The sequence below is a fragment of the Protobothrops mucrosquamatus genome, unplaced genomic scaffold (assembly GCF_001527695.2).
Source record: "Protobothrops mucrosquamatus isolate PMUCROS unplaced genomic scaffold, P.Mucros_1.0 scaffold822, whole genome shotgun sequence".
Lineage (NCBI taxonomy): Eukaryota > Metazoa > Chordata > Lepidosauria > Squamata > Viperidae > Protobothrops > Protobothrops mucrosquamatus.
The window spans coordinates 407,992-427,798 of NW_015387083.1; the positions used below are offsets into that span (position 1 = coordinate 407,992).

The following is a 19,807-nucleotide window of genomic DNA, read 5'->3' on the forward strand; positions in this document are numbered from 1 at the left end:
TACTTTAAGGATTTACACATTTATATTACAATAAAAATACAAAATCAAAGCATTATTTCAAGTGAGTAATGAAAATATTTTAAAATGGATTAAATACAATTATAAAAATTGTCCCAACTTACAATTCTACACTGGATTTATAGTGATTTACAATGTAGTAATATACACATTCAGTTGTAAATAAATTTTATTTAATTTGAAGAATCACTTGTGGGATAGATAGATAGATAGATAGATAGATAGATAGATAGATAGATAGATAGATAGATAGATAGATAAACAGACAGAGAGTCAGACACAATCGTGCTTTAAAAAGAAAACTTATAAAAATTATTCCTATTGCCGGATGGAGGCAAACTAGCTAAAACTACTTTATAATTACTTTTTAATAAGGCACCATTCCAGGAATTTGCATACATTTATTCAGCTGACATACAGGAGGAACAATAACTTAGTTTGTTCATTCCCTCTGAGTATATCTGATGAGATCATAGCATGAGAAAGAAATCTGTCAAATCACTATCTTATTTAAAAAAAGCCTCTCAGATTTTGCAGCCCCTTTATAGCTCTGTTTTCCTGGTAACAAGGCCAATCATGTTTTTATTGCTTGATGTTTCATTTTCATTCCCTTTATCAGCAAGTTCCTCTGGGTCTGTGCTAATGTAGAAATATCCCATGATGGAGAAAATAACAAAGACGATAAAAAGGAGCATGGCAAACAGGATAAATTCAGCCCACTGGAGAAAGAAAAGATTAAACAAAACATTACTTCCGTTATTTATTTGCTTACAACATTTCTGTCCTGCACTTATTCTGATAATACAGTGCAAACATATTTCACTTCTGACACATTTGCCTGAACATGTAAGTTGTATACAAGGGGGAAGCCTGCCTACAAATTACCTGGGAGATTTAATCAGCCTCTGGGTTGTGGGGAAACATACATGTATCTCCGGAATGATTACTAAAATTCTGAACATATAGAGCAATACCTGTAGTATGTTATCAGTAAATGATACTGTAATGTTAAATTTTGCACCGTAAAACAGTCAAAGGTAATTTATCTGGGGTTGCTGGTCAGAGTCCTCCTTTAACTTCAAACACTTTATACAGCCAGGCCTGTTTAGCTTCAGCATTATAACTCCATTGTGGGTTTTCACTGTCTCTCATCCCAACTCATCTCACAGGGTGGTTATTGTGGGGAAAATAAGAAGAGGAAGGTATGTTGGATATGTTTGCCTCCTTCAGTTATTTGTAAAAATAATAAAGGCAGGTTACAAACAAATAAACCAATTAAATAAATAATACAGATTATTTTTCTGGATCAAAAGAATGTTGTATTCTAATTCAAATGTGTAACTCCTGAAACTTTTTTCCTAGACTTGATTACTGAGAATATCCTTTGATGCAGAACATTTAATGTCATGAAATGTCTTGGCAGGATAATCTATTGAGCTCAATCCCTTTTCCTTATACTGTAAAACAAGTCCTTATTAACTGGTTTAGTTTTAGTAAACACTTTGTAGAACACGTTGATGTGGTGAGGATATGTTTATTTGACTCTGGTGATGCTAGAGTTATGAGATAATTCATTAACTTGGAGCATAGCAGCATGGAAAATCTGACCAGAAAAACATTTCATCATCTGTAGATTGGTGCTAAAAGCAGAGGATGCACATATATAAACATATGTGTCTATATGCTAGCCTATATTTTGAAAGACTACCCCCCTAAGTACCACAATTCTGATAGCTGTGCTAGAAACTCTTATTTTTCATCTTGCTCATTTTCATCTGATGCATTTCAGCTATAAAGACTATTCCTGAAAGCAATTAAGGACCACTTGAGCTAAGGAATTGTCTCAAGAGAAACACTGAGATAAATGACTTCGCTCCTCTTTAGACAACAAGTCCGAGAACATCAAGTGGCCATCAACCATCTTTTTAGGACTAACCTAGTCCCCTCTGATCACAGTTATTAAAAACTGAAAGGGGTCTTATTTACTGTACATGCAAACAAGAACTCGCCCACATATACACATTTCCTTCTCCCATTTTTCTTTCTTGCAGTCTTCCTTTTCTGCACCATCCATTGCAGCCTTCTATCCTTCCTTCACTGACCTCCTTTTAGATCATTTACCGTAGATGGGACGCTTAAAAAGGAAGAGAAAGGCCCATCAGTGGATGGGTTAAAAAAAACAGGAAGGAAGGAAGGAAGGAAGGAAGGAAGGAAGGAAAGAAGGAAGGAAGGAAGGAAGGAAGGAAGGAAGGAAGGAAGGAAGGAAAGAAGGAAGGAAGGAAGGAAAGGAGGGAGGGAGGGAAGACTGTTTAACCAATAGATTGATTAAAGAATAATTCACTATTTCTCTAATCCAGCAACAAAATGGCTGAAGAGAGCAGTGACCAGTGACCCCTCAACAAACTATCAAGGCATTGTGTGCAACAAATAAAGCATAGCAAAGAGGTTGTAGAGTATTGCTTGTGCTGGTAGAGATTGGAAAACACTATTTTGATATGGAACATGAAAAGATTGGAATATTAAGAGTGACATTGTTTATTCCTGCTTTACAAACTAATTAAAAAAAATCCTTGTCATGTTGGGACAAGAAAGAGATTAGGATGAGCCTCAAGTATAAGATATTTTGCTGAATTTCAAGTTTTCCATATTCTGGAATACCTTAGCAAAATTGGCTGGAGGAATAGGAAGCAATGTTTTTAATATATAACCACCCATGTTTAATTGTTGATCTTATTAATAAAACTTATTAAACTATGGGTTTGTTTAAATCATTATTCATTAAATAAGTGTAGAATTGGCTGGATTCTCAGAACACGCTAAACTATTGCAATGGCTAGATTCACACAACACTTTGTATGAAAACCAAACAAACCACATTATGCTTTAAAATCCTGGGTGAACCAGGTAATTGATTTGAACAATACAAATACCATTATCCCATAACATGTAATGGCCATTGGAGCTGGCAAATTTAGGTGAAAAAAATTACTTGGAATTCTGGAATGATCTTTATGGCTATAAGGATGATGTAATAGAACCTCAAGAGCCTGCCAAAGCTTCTCCAGCTCAACTTATATCTAGTTGAGTTTTGTGTTTTTTGCTAAAACCACTAAAGCAGGGGTGTCAAACTGCCCGCCTGCGGGCCAGATGTGTCACCAGGAAACCACGCCCACCCCATTGCCAGCAATGGGAAAAAAGCTTTGATGCGTTGCGTGACGTCACGTGACATCGCGAGTTTGACATGTCTGTACTAAGGCATATTTTATGTCATGGTTTTGCTCTTTCCTCTGTTCCCCAGGTCTGTTAAACATTCATCACATGATGTTGCTTAGGATATGCTATTAAATATGAGAAACAGTTTCAGATGGGCAATAATAGTTTCTTTCAGATGAAATCACATGAAACAATGTCAAAGATATTTTGGGGTTAATTTAGGGCTGTTATATTGAGGCAACAAACATTCAGATGATCATTAGATGGCAGCAAAGAGATATTTTAGCATTAGCTTTCCTGCTCTCTTGTGGTTTTCTTGATTTTTGCATCCAGTTATGATAGCCATAAATAGAAATACAAACTAGTTTAGCAGTTCTCATCAGACAACAGAATTTGGTGCTGGGATGGCTGTCCCTTTGAAGGATCACAGAAATTTCTGCAGTATATTCAGAAATGGACAAAAGTCTAGTGTGCATGGAATGTTCACACTGCAAAACAGCATTCACAGGCTGGAAAATGATTGTATACAAATCTGATTCTGCAATTTAGGAGAAATTTGGTGGCCTTGACACACATGTAAATTATGTGTCTAGAAGTCTAGATCAATTAGTTCTCTTGTTTTTAGTTTCATTTATGTGAAGTGGGTTTTTTTTTTGGTCAATAAACACCCTTTATTACTGGTACTAACTGAAAGAGATGGGCGGGTGTGGATGATGAACCCTGGCCTTAAGGTTTTTTTGTGAGAGTGGATACAACTAGAAGTGGCACTACCAGCATTCTATTGTAACATCAGCTTTGCTGCTTAATTAGTTAATTGCTCATTTGTTCAATGGCCTTTCTCATCTATGCAGGTTAATCAGCCACTATTGAGATGCCTTTCATCCTCTCAGTTTAAGTTACTTATAAAGTTATTTCTGCATTTATGACAAGTATCTTTGGAAGTCAAGTGTCTTAATCATGCTTTTTAGTGTAGACAATCAGTCTCTCTCTGCCAGGCAATTTTAATTTGGTTATTCTTGTAAGAATTTGATTTCTATTGTGTGCACTTCTATTATCTGCCTATGTTCTAGAATACTGATTTGTCACATACGTGGATGTGTGCACACACTATATCAGAACTAACTCTGTTCTCACCAACTCATTGGCCCAGTTTTATACTAGTCCTGTGACAAACATGGATAGGGCCCTACAAAAGGCACAACACATTAATCTGTGATTAATTTAGCTATGGCTCATTCAATTGATCCATATGTTTAAGTTTACACAACATATTAAACAGTTAATCTTATGAGTTGGTTTATGTAACATGTTCATCTAAAATATGTTTGGCTAATTTGCAACTCAGTGTATTTTATGTGAATCCTGGTAGAATAGCCAAAGTGTTTGCTCCTGTATTTTAACACTCAGTGAAGGAAGAGACATTTGGGCAAGGAAATCTTTTACATTTCTTGCAACACAATCACAAAGATAAGGAACTTCTGGTTGATATGTTGGCCATCTCTTGGAATAATCAAGCTAGTAAGTATAAACATATATCAGTTTGTAAAAAAAGTAGGAAAAGTCTTGTAAGAGGTGAAAAGATATATACAAATATATAGATTAGAAATTGCTTAATGACATTTAATCTTAATAATCTTAACTAAAATTTAAGGAGTGAGTTTATAAAATGGAGTAACTTAGGCTTTTAACTTTAGGGGCTTTGGCACATGCAAGATAAGCTGTTGTGGTTTATATAAGTAGAACATAACCGCAAGCAGAAGAAACACAAAAATAAAGATAGAGCTTATGCTAAGCTAAAGGTCATGGTTAAATGGTTAACGATGCAGGTACAACAGGTGCCAGGGGCCTTTTTCCTGGGAGGGTCTGAACAAAATTTATTACGTTTAGGTGCTTCGGATTAGCTTATTGGAGGGGAAGAAGGTGGCTTGAGTGCGATAGGGGTGGGGGAAAACCAGCGTCGTGAAAAGGGTATAAAAATGTGATTTTAACAATTATTGTTGTGGCTTGATCTCCTGTGAGAGACTAAGACCATCAACTTTTGCAAAAGTTTTAATCTCAATAAAACACTGTTCCTGGAATCCCAAGTGAGTATTTGAATTTATTTATTTTTTAAATTCTGAGCCAAAATGCTCCAAACAGTCTGAACACTGATGAAATGCATTGTTCAACAGCAATGAAGTGTACCAATCTAACTGTGGATCAGAGGGAAATAGGTTAACGTCTTTGTTCAGTTATGAAACTCACTAAGCGATCTCGAGTCAACCTCTTGGCCTACTCGTATTTTCTTGTTGCAAGGGAGAAAATGTGATAAATTTATTTCTGTATTTCAAGGAATTGAATAATATATGCTTGCCATACCTGTACCAGAGGTGCAGACTGGGCAACAATGAGCACAATAACATTTCCAAAGGCGACAGTTAACAACCAGCCAGCTTGCAGCACAGATTTCATACTAACAGGAGCCTGGAAAGGAGAAGCCATAAAACATTCTCAATTTTTTGGGAAATTGGTATTCAATATTCCCATTCAGTATTACCCTGGGACTATCCCACCCCCTTTGTCAAAGAGGAACACATTGTGGTTCTGACCTTGTTACCACTTCAGCATTCAATAATTCCTGCAGTCAAATACTGTATATCAATGGATTCAATGGGAAAAAAATACCATTCTGGAAAATTGTTAAATGATCTGTTCATACTAACCAGGAGAATGATGGCTTACTTATATTTCCTTGAACATTACTGTTTGATGCTACAGTTATTGGGGGATGAAGATATGTGGGTTAATTCATTTCAAGCCATGATCAGAATATGGCAACCTGAGAAGAGAAGGATTCTGGGACTCAGCACATTGTTTCTCTCCTCTCTGACAATGTTCACTATGCTGGCTCAGGAATTCTGGGAGTTGAAGTCCATGAGTCATAAAAGAGCCAAGGTTGCCTACCCCTGACCTAGGTATTCCCCTACCTACAGTATGTCCAATGAGGATTCTCTTTATAATCTCATAGGATCTGCAATAAAAGTCTTTGGAAATATGTAAAATTGGAAAATAATCTTAGAATTGGGGAAATCTCACATAGCCTCTGAATCAATCTATCCTTCATTTTGCTTTTTCATTGTCATAGGGTAGAACTGGATGTTTAAGATAAGTTGTTTTAATGTTTTATAGCTACTTTATTTTATTTATTGCTAGCATCCGGGTGCTAAATTGTTATGTAAATAAGCTGACTTCGGCTTGCCAGAGAATTGCAAAGTGTACATGTTTCCAATGATCAAGCGGCGTCCCTCACATGCGTTTCACAGAGTAAGTCCCATCATGGCCAGGTTTGATGATGCAACTAAGTCCAAGTACCTGCTTACTTCTGTATACCAGCAGCATACTGTGGCAGAATATTTGGTCTTTTAATGTATTCATTTGTTTTGTTCTTTTAACAGGAAAAAAAATGTAAATCCACAGGGTTGGTAACACCAGAACTAGGAAAAAGTGCCTCACCCTTGTCCCTTTTTAAAATCTCTTTTTTCACCAGCATCCTGGTTTTGAGTCAGAGGATGAGAAACAAAAAAAGAATCAAAAATAGGATGCCTAGAAAAGTCCCAATTTTCCAGGGCATCTCTGAACGTTCATCTCAAAACTAAAAAAGAGTTAATTTTCTAGAAAGTAATTCATATTACCTGTTTCAAAAGGTGTGAATTATTTTAACCACAAATAGTCGTTCAGTTGTTTTAGACTAAAATAAATTGCTGATAGGATTAGGATGATGTTTCCACAATATATTTAACTTGGTTAAGTGTATTGAATGAAGAGGACCAATTTCTAGCCTCAGGGTCACAACTATGTTTTATGAAATGTTTTTCAAACACACAATTAACTTCAAATCCTTTTTGTTTTTAGAAGTATGAAATCAAATATGACTTTTAGCATTACATTTGTGGGAGGTTTTTTTTTAGAGCATGTAACATGCCATACTAATTATAACTAAGCATTTCCAGTTGCTTTGATGAAGATATCATCAAAAAGCAGTACTTAGATTGATCGGCAGAGACTGCTTCCCCCAACTCAGTGATGGCGAACCTTTTAGAGACTGTGCCCAAAAACTGGCCCTGCCCCCTCTCCACCCCCCTGCCCTGCCCCCACTCCACCCCCCCATCTCCCGCGCCCCCAGCCTGCAGGGCCACTCACTGCCTCCAGGGCCCGCCGCAGATCACTCAGGCAGCCCAGCAGCGCTATGGTGGTCACGCCCTCTGCCCGCACCCTGCAGCATCAACTGTGCACGATGGGGTGTGAGGGCAGAGTCTTGCCTACGCTGCCTGGCTGCCATGTCCTTGACTGCGTTGCTCCGTGTGGGCCACGCTCAGGGGTGATTCTCCTTCAGGGGGGCTGCTGGAGAGGAGGCGAGGGGGGAGGTGGGGCTAGGGCAACGGCATGTGTGCCCACAGAGAGGGCTCCGAGTGCCGCCTCTGGCACCCATGCCATAGGTTCACCACCACTGCCCCAACTCATAAGAGGCTGGCAGTGTCACCAGATGGCTGGCCCAGAGATACTCTGCCCCAACCTTCAATAAAGAGAGATCACCCGAGGAGGGCAGTCTTGTTCTCAGAAAGAAATATTGGACAGAGACATGAGCATTATGATTTCTAAGCCAGCATTTCTCAATCTTGGCAACTATAAGACGTCTGGACTTCAACTCCTAGAATTCTCCAGCCAGCAAAGGTGGCTGGGGAATTCTGGGAGTTGAAGTCCACTCAGCTTCAACTTGCTAAGGTTGAGAAACACTGCCCTAGGCCATAATCTCAGGCATACATTTTCACCAATCACCAAGATTAAATGGGGCCTGGACTGAAGTGCAAACTGCATTGACCTTGCCATTTAATCTCTTTGGATTTGGTTTTTGGCAGAACCTTTTGCAACATTTTGTCTTGGCCTCTTATTTACTAAGGACTTTAGATTCAGGATGTCTTCCTTGTATGAAGTCCTAAGAACTGTACCTGGGAGTAAGAAAAGGCAAGGCCTGTAATGGAGAACATCACTTCCCCAGCAGATATTAACAGATACTGTGGAATCTGCCATGAAATATGGACATTGTTAGCTGGAATATCTTCTATCTTCCATGCTTGGAGTGTCTCTGTAGAAGTCTGGTTGGGAGGAAAAGAAGACATAGTGATGATGGAGTAGCCAGTCCAAGTTAATGCAGACGTTAGAATGCAGTGGGGAAAAGCTTTCATTCTTAAAACTATAGCAGGGCTCTCCTCTTGGGTTCACTGAAGAATTGTGCTGGTTGGACTGAAACAAAATCATTTTAAAACCATTAGCAAATTCAATTTTACTAGCAAGGTGCATCATTGTTTATGAGATGTTCTTAATCACCAAAGAGGGAGAGACAACAAGGTTTCTCTTAAAATCTAAAAAGGGTGAGTAGTAATTACATTACTCATCAGGCTGTGGGAAAATGTCAGAAATCCTTTCCAAAGAAATTTGGAATTGACAAAAAGATCAGTCATTGGTAGTAACACTCCTAATCATTTATATTCTATGGGTTATCCAAACTGCTAACCATGTGCATCATTCTGCTTGTTTGTGCACACCTCATAAGGTACAATAGATCTACAAGCAGAGTGCAATTAATTATAGCAGGCAGCTTTGGATAAAATCAGTGATTTGATAAATGATAAGAACAGATATATAATGAAATGAAATATTGCGAAGAGAAAATTAAAAATGGGCCAAATCAGAAATGGCATCAGTGGCAGCATTTTACCATCCTGAGATATGCTAATGAACTCTTGGTTAATCACAGTCTTGTAATCTAGATTCCCCTTTCCTCTGAGTGTAATGCACATAACTTTACAAAAATTAAAATGCAATTACTTAAAAGTTTTCAAATTTTTGCCAAGAATATGATTATTTGCAGGTAAATGTTGTTTCAATATCCAACACAGATAGTTAATATGAATGAATAATGAATGCACCAGAATGGGATAGGTTTTCTATCAGATGTTGTCCCATTATCCTTGATCACTGATAGAAGTTAGAATCAAACAACCTTTTATTGGTCACATGTGTATAATATGTGTTCACACTGCAGCTTCTGTAAAGTATTAGAAAGCTAATGCCCAACAAGGGAACAATTTCTGTATGAAATATCTAATTTTTGCAATTTGAGAGATCTATTTCTCTATATGAAAGACAAAGCTTTTAGAGCTTCAGAGCTTAGGGGAAATAAAAGTGAATGATTTGAGTATATTGGAGAAGGCGTTGTGTATAGAAAGTGTATCGAGAAATATTTCTCCCTCTTGCATAATACTAGCTTTTAGAAACCTGAAGTGAAATTGATTGACAGGAGAATCCAACCAGTAAAAAAAAATGTCTTCATTCAATTGATGCCCCAAAGCTGCATTGATCGTCATTTTAGCTTAGGTTTCTTTAGTTGATTAATAATGTTTCCTTGATGCTCTTGTTAGATACAAAATTCCACTGCACCCCAAGGTCATTTTTCAAAATAAGGATAGTCTTCATGTCAAGACTTTTCTTGAATCCATATTTCAAGACTTTCAAAATTTCAATTAATTTCAATAGGACTAACCCTAATCAATGGATTTACTTAGGAATCCAACAATAGGCTATCAACAATTGGCTGCAGGGCTTGGTTCCAAGAGTACTTGGAAAATCTAAATCCTGACATATTAAAAAAAAAAAGTCATTGTGCTTCAAACCTGAGTCTATAGTCTTCATATAGAATGTCAGATTGCCTAGTTTTATACTGTACATGGTTTTGGTGGTTTCTTCTGTGATCTTGGCAAACATTTATTGAAATAAAAGGCTCTGTTTGCCAGATCTCAACAGTAAATTCTATCAATAATGAATAAGCGCTCAAATAAAGCATCGGGGCTGATTTTCAACTAGAAGACGAGGTTGGCGAGCCTCGAACACTCTTCTGAGGAATTGGAAGCAGTTTAGAAAGCTTTAGATGACAAATAATAAAGCATCAAATATTTAGAAAAAAAAGAGACAGATGACAATCTTCGTTAGACCCACAAGATTTCTAGGAGAAAATTTAATTTTTGCCAGATAGCCTTTGCTCATCTTTCCCTCTTTTTTTATATTCATCTGTTTGAAGTCAGAATTGAATTCTCCTATTATGAGAAGGAGACTCTATTATATCTAGCCACCCATGTGTTTATCCATTCATCTGTTCATCAAGCTGTTTATTTTTCCATAAACTTATAAGTTTGTAACTCAACCCAGTGCATACTTATCCAGAAAATAATCCTCCTGTGCTATGCCCAGTGGGTTTTGCTCCTAGCTAGATATGTGGACTTTTTTCTAGTCCATATATTTCAATTCAATCAACAAAACAACCAAAGGAATAAAAACTAATGCCTTCCCTATTAATGGCAGAGCAAGTTTAGGCATAATGCAAATAAATTGATATTTTTCATGGTTGCGGCCAAGTTTGAAAAGGCCCTGGTCAAACTATCATCCAGGTCTTCCCAATGCTTCCTGTGGGGCCCATCCATTTGATCTTACAATGACGCAGCACAAGAGACAGAAATAGTTGGAAGGTCAATGCTGAAAATTAAATAATGAAGGCAAAGCAATGCAGTAATGAATGTCATCTGAATTTTCTCAGAATATTATGAACATGATAGTAGGGTGACCATTGTGATTTCTCTTGAGAGTGTTGCACCATAAAATGATATATTTAAAACAATAAGGCTGGAGCCAACAAATCTATAAATGTGCTAAGAATTTCATCCAATGACAGCAGGAGAATTATATATATATATATATAAGTCTTCCCTCCCTGATACAGCTGACAAAGTGAGAAAGAGCCTGTGGCTTAAGGTCAACACAGCTGCCTAACGTGCAAGCAGCCCAGGTTTGAATCTCAGAAGGGTATGTCTGGCTGATGAGAGCTAAGCAACTCGAAATAGCTATCCCAGTCCCCTTAATTCTTTGTTAGCAATCCAAAAATTTAGGAAACATAAATGATGTCACAGTAGCGACTGCTGCCTTTGGATGGCTCTAGATTGAGCTGATACAGGCAAAAGATTTCTTCCTCTCATATTTGGGCCGACAGGGTGCATAAAAAAAACAACACTCAAGATGAATCTCCTCCCCTGGTCTCTTCCCTCCCTGATACAGCTGACAAACCCAGGTTCGAATCTCAGAAGGATATGTCTGGCTGATGAGAGCTAATCAGCTCGAAATAGCTATCCCAATCCAAAAATTTAGGAAACACACACACACACACATATATATATATATGTGTGTGTGTGTGTGTGTATGTATGTATATGTATATGTGTGTGTGTGTGTGTATGTATGTATATGTATATATGTATGTGTGTATGTATGTATATGTATATATGTATGTGTGTATATATATATATATATATATATATATATATGTGTGTGTGTGTGTGTGTGTGTGTGTGTGTGTGTGTGTTTTTCAAAATTTGGAATGCTAACAAAGAATTAAGGGAGTACTAAGATAGCTATTTCTAACCTTATTTGGTTATCATCAGTCAGACATACCCTTCCGAGATTCGAACCTGGGCTGTCTGCATGTTAAGCAGAAGCATTAGTCCATTATGCCACAGGCTCTTTCTCACTTTGTTAGCTACAAGAGACAGGGGAAGAGAATGAGAATATCCTCTTTCATTCTGATTTCTATGGGACTTAGAAGTTCCTAACATTTGGTATATCAATTGTTGTGTTTGTGTAAAAATCTTTGGATAATGCTTATACTATGAAGGTCTCATTTTTTGCAGCCTAATCTTATACCTATGGTTTTTTGGAAAAAGCAAAATAGATTTATTTAAGTCGCTGACTGAATACAAGAGTTTATACTGAAATAGAAAAGGCATATATATTAAAAACTTACTTGTGTTAGGACAACTGTGTATGAAGCTCCAAAATCTAGAAGGCCAAGCTTCAGGGCAGATACTTCTGCTCTCATTTGGAATTTTGCATTGTTGTACCTTAATATGGAAAGGAAAAACAATAGTTCCTGGTTAGCTTCTCCTAGGCAGAGCCATTAAAAATATCTTTAAGCTGATTGGAAACAATGAATAATTAGGGACATGCTTTCAGTCTATAGTAAGTATGTGCTATGTTTCTTAGGAGCCAGGTTATCGATCAAAATTTATTTTACACTGTACCCTAAATTGCCATTATTGTTTAATTATTTGTTTCCCAGTATCCTGGTGACATAAAATCCTCTATTTTCTAGTGTTATTCCAGCCCACTGGCCAGTGTACATGGTGTCTGGGACTGATGGGAATTTTAATTCAACTTTGGAAGTATAACAGGTGCTCTATCAATGTAGTAGAATATTTAGTAGCTAGGTAGGTAGATCAGACACATTTCTCTCAGAAAGAGGAAGATAATATAGTTCAAGGCTTTGCAGGCAAGTGGTCATAGGTTTAGTTAGAAGCATCTCTGTTTAGTAGACTTAAACGGAGAGCAACATTGATAAATGATATTGGGCAACAGTTTTGAAGGACAATTGTAACCCCCACTGATATACTTAACAAAACATCTGTTCATCTTTTTAAATGTTTTTCCCAGCACAATCTCTCTTGTTTTCCCTTTTCAGATATAAAAGGATTATAACGACGAACACAATCAGCTAGAAAATCTAGTCCTGTAGCTTTCTGCAAAGAATCCGATACCCAATATCCTTTCCTGTACATCCTAATCGTTTCTTTTGGTAAGGTAAATAGAAGCAGTGAATTATAGCATAAAGTCTCTCCCCAGTCTTCATAATTTTCTTTATCACTTGTGAATGAAAGACTGAATTACTTGACATATTGGGGGAAAATACTTGACATATTGGGGGGAAATTATGTTAGAAAAAATGATTCTAAATGAAGCTGCTGTTTTATTTGGAGAACAGAGTATTTATCTAATACAGTGCACCTACGGTGACTTTCTAGAGATTATTTTGTATTACTTATTTCTTTTAAATGAATATACCCGGTGCTGAAATTATGATGATCTGTATGGACATTAAAGTCTGGGCTTTATCCTATGACCCTCTCCCTGTCCTTTTTAACCATGCTGATTTTTTTTTAGTGCAAGGTAATTCATGGATATTCCATGTATCCATTGATGATTAAGGAAGTCCATATATATAGTTGCTCAGTGAGCTTCTGTGGTTGAGGATGGACTTGAACCTGGATGGCCTTAGGGAAACTATAGGCTATAGGGTCCCTATCACATGCTAGGATTATGGTGGAGGACACCAGGTAAAAGTATCCTTTTGGAAGATAGATGGTAACTATTTATCTTCAGTAGTAACTACCAAGCAATTATACCAAGCAGGAAAGAGGGGTCCAGATGTATAAAACCAAGAGGACTTTTGAAAAATGATGTTTGAGACCTCCCACTATCTACCCAATTATTTTAGCTTTACCCATCATTTATCAAGGTCAATGTACAAGTAAAAAGAAGACTATTGCCTTGGTGGAGCAAGACCATCTATTAAATGTACAGATTCTTTCCGGCACTCTCTTTCCCTGGAGACTATAGCCATTCATTTATGAAGAGTTATAAAAGTGAGTCTGAATATAAATAGAACCAAAAATGATATTTCTAGTGTGGAATCAAAATGAAGGACCCTAAGCAAATAATCAAGGCTCACTGCTGTGATTTCTTAGACTTTATATACTGGAGGTTCTCCTTCAAAAGTGGCACACCCCTGCAGACAAAGAGATACACTCATATTTATACATTTCAGAAAAGAGGGGGAAATAATGCATGCATAAGTAATAATGTAATAGATCTCAGGTTACTTCCTGCCCTTTTGTTATCTACAAAGAACAATGATTTTAGATAGAAAAAAATATTTGCATCTAGAGATTCAAGGGTTGCAATGGGAATCTTCTAATAAAAATGTACAATGGACCACTGTAAACAAGATTTTGCAAGGGCACATTCTTTTTGTGTCAACTGTTTGATTCATCTGAAAATTGATTCACACTAGCATGAATAGGCAACCTTTGGCTTCATGCAGGCCTTGGGTGAATTTAAAATCTTTCTGCAAGCAATTAGACTTGTAGTAAGAACTATCTGTCCCTTTCCTACAGCCTGATGTTTGGGATATAGAGACAAAGAAAGAAGGGTATCAGAAATTGTCAGCTCTTTCTCAAGAAACCAAAACCATGTACCAATACTCCCTTTATTGAAGGTTATAGTATAGCAGGGGTGTCCAACTGGTGGCTCACAGGCTGGATCAGTCACACACAGGTTATGCCTACCCTGGCTCCACAAAGACAAAAAATGTCACGATACATCATGATATGTCATGTGCCGTGATCGAGTTTGACACCCGTGCATATAGTAACAGATTCTTGCAAGTCTGAAAGGACCTCTCCTCTCCTGGGCCTTTACTTTCTAGGCAACTAAAGAATGTTTCTTCAGAGATACTATCTTCACCTCCATCCCTCCTTTGGATTCATTTCCTCTGGATTTCATTTCTCAGATTGATATCTAGGCTGTGGGTCTTCCTCCAGTCCCCAAGGTTATTCTCACAGTCCATTACAAACATGGAATGATTATTCTCACAAAGTTTGGCTTTGCTTGAAATGTGCTTCTAAGAAATTATCTCTGAGTGAATGAAGCTCTTAAATAGAAATCATGTTTCTCCATTTCTGTTGTGTATTAATCGAAGTCCAAGATACAATACCAGTCAGAAAATAGAACTTGTATTAGAGTCGGGAAACATTCAATAGGAATTTTCATAGAATCATGCTATCAAGTCCCATTTTACAGGGCATAAACAAGGAAGCAAGAAACACACAGACTTGAATAAGGAATTTTAATACAAGAAGTAAGGATAAGAGTAATCTTGGAAAATGAAGTACAAATCCTCAGCTGACTCTTAGAGAGTTCACTAAGGCACAGCCTCAGAACATTTTGAATCTCTTCTTTCCAGACTTTTTGTAGCCTGGACTGAGATGCTGTTTATGATGTATTCCATTAATAAACACTTCTCCCTTTCACTGGTTTAAATGTCATTAATTTCTCCTCTTTATTTCTTATCTCTCAGAATTTCTCACACTCACCTTCCCCTTGGCAGGATCCTGTAATCTGAAACACCATAACTTTTGTTAACAGTGGTGAACTCCTCATCACCAAGAGTGATGCTGACATCCCATTCCAAGGTATTAATGAACCTGTAAATAAATTTGATTTCATCATGACAGAAAAGAAATAAAGCAAAAGAAAGCATCCAATAATTGATTGGAAGCATACAGTTAATGAGGGCTTCGTCTACATCTCAAGTTTTGAGTTAAGATTGCCAACCAAAAGTCCACAAACTGACAAGTGTTTTCCTATCCTTATATAGGTATTATACACCCGTAAGATAGTGCAGCTTATACCCTTCTTTGGGAGAAAGTGAAAATTGCTTGTAGTCTCATTAAGAAAAATGGGTGGGGGAAGAGAGATAGAGGGAGAGAGTAGGAGAGGGAGAGGAGAGGGAGAGGGGGAGACAGAGAGACAGAGAGACAGAGAAGACTAAACAAGATTCTCTTTTATGACTCTTCTCTAATCATTATGTATTTATTCTTCCCTAACCATTAAGTCAACATTCACTCTGTTAGAAAGCAGTTCCATTGTCCTGGTTTTAAGAGTTACACTCAACACCAGAAGACTCAACTGTGATAAAAACCCAACATTCTTTTTTTGGAGGGCATGAATGAAAGCTTAATCAATACATTAAGAACTCATAACTACTCAACCACTTGACAGAATTGGCAAAGTTGACAGATTTTGCTGAAATGGATAAATTCACTTCTTAAATTAGAGAAAAGACATTATCTACATTTATTGGTGACTGCAAACTCTCGGGGACTTTTTGTGCAAAAATGAAAAAAAAAATGACCTTGTGATTTATGGTTTTGATGATTAGACAGGATTATAGAAAGATTATAGAAAGAAGATAATATGATGTAACTTTGGAAAGAGAGGTCAAAATATATTTGTATTTTGCTGTGAAGAAGAAGCTACTCCTTTATTTCTCTTTCTTTTCTGTTTTTCCTCAACATTTTTTCTGTTCTTGCGCTTTTTGCTTTTCTTTCTTTCTTTTTATTTTTTTCTCCCTTACTATTAGTTTGTGTTAGCTTTTATCTTCTTGTTGAAAAGTTTAAAAAAAAATTTATATATATAAAGAAATTTGAAAAATCTAGCTAATTGAGAAAAGTCAGCAGAAAAAAAGAGGGCTCCTGGATAATATGCTGATATTGAAAACGTAAACAGCATGCATACCAGCAAATATCCAATCAGGAGAAAGAATGTCTGTGTTCATACAATGTGAACACACACGTGTAAAATGGTAATGTTCTGTAAGGAACATTTAGCAGGAAGTACTTTCCTTATTGAGGGTGGGAAGGGAAGATCATCTGAAACATGGATGTGGACATGACTAGGAATCTCGCTTCTTCAGCAGCTCATCCTATGCCAGCTCAAACCTCTATAAAGATGGTTTCTGGTCAGTTGAACAGTACACAGACAACAAAGAAAGAACAGGCAATGCCAGGTTGTATTTAATTTTCTGATGTGTGTCCTTCATTAAGTCTGAGAATCTACCCAAATAACTTCTTATACTGGAAGGCTAGAAGCTTAATTATAAATTAAACAAAAATAAATAATGAATGTAGATCTCTAAGCCCTAAGAGGCCGATCCCTTTAAGTTTAGTTTATCAGGGGAGGGTCCTATTAGTTCTGACTTATATTTTGCAGTAATACCCACACTTGATAAAGTAACTTTTCCCCAAATTATTGTCCTCCAGACAATATGCATTTGGGCTTCACATTCAGTAATTCCCCATCAGGTATAGCCAATGGATTATCAAACCTGAAACCCAACATATTGAGACAGCACAGCATGGGCAAGGCATGGCAGAGATGCAATTAAATGATTTTGTTGCACTGACAGGCCATCAAAGTGCTCTGCTGTAGTGCTCAGCCAATTCCCATGATCTCTGAGCAGAGAGAGGCTGCCTGAAAATTCTGCTTATGTCAGATTTTCTCTCCAGTTCATAGGCTCTATTCCTTTTGCCAATTAAAGGATCATATATATATAGCAGACCTGGAAAGAGAAGACACCTCATAAATCAGATGTTGGTCAGTGTACATTATAATGGAGCGATGAGTCACTTGCTGGCAGAATTTAATGACATTTCTCATTGCCTTCTCTTATGGATTCCAAATCTCCAAAGTGGGGTTAAGTACGAAGGCCTCAACCTAGTTGTTGAACCTTGTGTAAAATGGAATTCTTACTCCTCTCCCCTTCTCTTTCTCCTTTCTTCTACAAGAAGAATGATCTTATCTTCTTTTCCCTCATGACTGAACAAGCATCAGCAAATGGGTAATGATTACAAATTGTTGCTCTGTTCCTGTAAAAGATATGGTTCTTCCTTTTGCAATTAAAACGAACAAAAAGAAAAGAAATGTAACAGTTTAATGGCTGCTAATTGGAACTGCCCATTTCTAAAGATCAGAGATTGTTTTATTTGTAGCACAGTGGAATCTTTGATAATCCAGAAGTAGATTTGGGATTTTAGAATACTGATGGAAAGACTCAGTAGAAAGAAAAAAGCAATAGCACCTAGACTTATATACCGCTTCACAGTTCTTTACAGCCCTCTCTAAGCAGTTTACAGAGTCAGCATATTGTCCCCAACAATCTGGAATAAGCAAGGTTTATGCATTTATTTATTCAGACAATGGCTCCCCAGAGCAATTTTGGCTTTTGAGATAGATAGCTAAACTTCAAGATCAGATTTCCCAAAATCCAAAAATTGCTGGGTGTCTTTCACAATAAGAAAGGAAGGGAATAGAATTATCTTCTCTTTCTCCCCTTCCAATCCCTGTTTGATCATATGTTATTTCTTCCCAGTTATTTTCTTCTCAATAATGTTAGAACAAAATGAATTATGCAGAGAAGCTCCAAATCTTTGATATAGTCGGGAAATGCTTCTGGGAAATCTTTTGTTATCATTGGTTGGGGAATGATCTCTGTTGATAATATTCTTCTTACTGGAGGAAAACAGAGTCTAGATCAGGGGTGTCCAACCTTGGCAACTTTACGATGTGTGGATTTCAATTCCCAGAATTCTGGGAGTTGAAGTCCACAAGTTTTAAAGTTGCCAAGGTTGGACACCGCTGATCTAGATCTTTATAAAACCTTATGGCAAAGGTCTGTGAAGTTGAGTCTTGTTCTCTGAGAATTGTCCTCTCTTTCTCTTCTATTGAAAATACAGAACCAAAAGCTGCTAGGATATTCTCCTAGGGAGGATACTACTGCAACAGCTGAAGATAAATTTCCAATACATTGATATGAGTTGTTACCATTATTTAAAACCTCAAAGGTATCTTCTTTCCTTCATTAATTCCTTCCACACCTAAGTTGCCTGCAGTAAAGTTGATCTGGTTAATCAGTTTAACAGCAAGGCAGATGGCAGAGACATACGAATTAATAAAGAAGTTTATCAGCAATATGGCAAACTTGTTTCCCTTTCTTTAGGACTAATTGGCATGTAAAGTATATTATTTTAATGGGATAGGAGTTTTTAAAGTAGCCTTCTAAATTCTTACATTATCTGTTAAGTGGCAAAATCAGGGCTGGAAGTGGTGCAGTAAAATAAATATCCTTTGAAAGGGAGGGGGTGTCAGTTTTTCAACAGTCTCCATCTGAATGTTCAGCAACACATTTTATTGTTTGTTCATATTAGTGAATGAAAGAAACAAGAGGCTAAGAGAGGAAGCATGGAAACTAACTTCAGGTCCATAGCTTCCTTCAAAACATAAAACCAAGTTCAACCTATGAAGACCATAACTCTATACCCAAAATTTATCTATAATAAAGATGTGCGGCCAGTTTATTGGATATCTTCTCCAGAAGGCCTGAAATTCTTCCAAAACTTTAGGGGGAGGTTTAAAAAAAATAACAAAGTAAAACAAATCAAAACTTTGACAAAAAAGACTATTTTGGAAAAAAGAGCTCATCCTTATACCTTATAGTCATGTATGTCTAGAGATAGAAATAGATACATGGAGATAGATATATTCCAGAAATATAGATAGTATAGAAGCAGTCCATGTCTCTAAGCACTTAGGAGAAGGCATTTCTAATGTTCTGGTCTAAATTAGATTTTAGTTAGAAAGTTGGTAGGATCATCTGTACTATTGTCTGGATAAGATAGTATTCCTCAATTTGCTTTCTCCCAGAATCCTTTAGGTGGTGAATGCGGCGGCTTGGGAGACAACTGCCGCCGCAGCATTGGACCGAGTTGTGCCTTTGCGGCCTCTGACCCGACGTAGATCTCGATTGGCTCCCTGGTTCACCGAGGAGCTGAGAGAGATGAAACGTCGGAAAAGAAGCCTAGAGAGCAGTTGGAGGGCCAGCCGAACCGAACCCGACCGAACACAGGCTAGGATACATGTTAGATCCTACCTAGTGGCGATGAGGGTGGCTAGGACTAACTACTATTCCTCGCTCATCGCGTCATCAGATAACCGCCCGGCCGCCCTCTTCAGGGTGACCCGCTCTCTCCTCCAACTGAGGGGAG

The 19,807-nt window shown here is 37.3% G+C and overlaps 1 protein-coding gene across 1 annotated transcript in view; it reads right to left on the minus strand.

Annotated features, from left to right (window-relative positions):
* Positions 1–407: 407 nt before the first annotated feature.
* Positions 408–19,807, minus strand: part of SLC15A2 (solute carrier family 15 member 2) — an 88,394-nt gene continuing 68,994 nt past the window's right edge. The window contains exons 18-22 of the mRNA XM_015818918.1: positions 15,299–15,409; positions 12,115–12,211; positions 8,217–8,363; positions 5,590–5,694; positions 408–737 (exon numbers count right to left, since the gene is read on the minus strand). Coding sequence (XP_015674404.1) covers positions 561–737; positions 5,590–5,694; positions 8,217–8,363; positions 12,115–12,211; positions 15,299–15,409 — 637 coding nt within the window. The 3' untranslated portion in view covers positions 408–560. The remainder of the gene's footprint in view (positions 738–5,589; positions 5,695–8,216; positions 8,364–12,114; positions 12,212–15,298; positions 15,410–19,807) is intronic.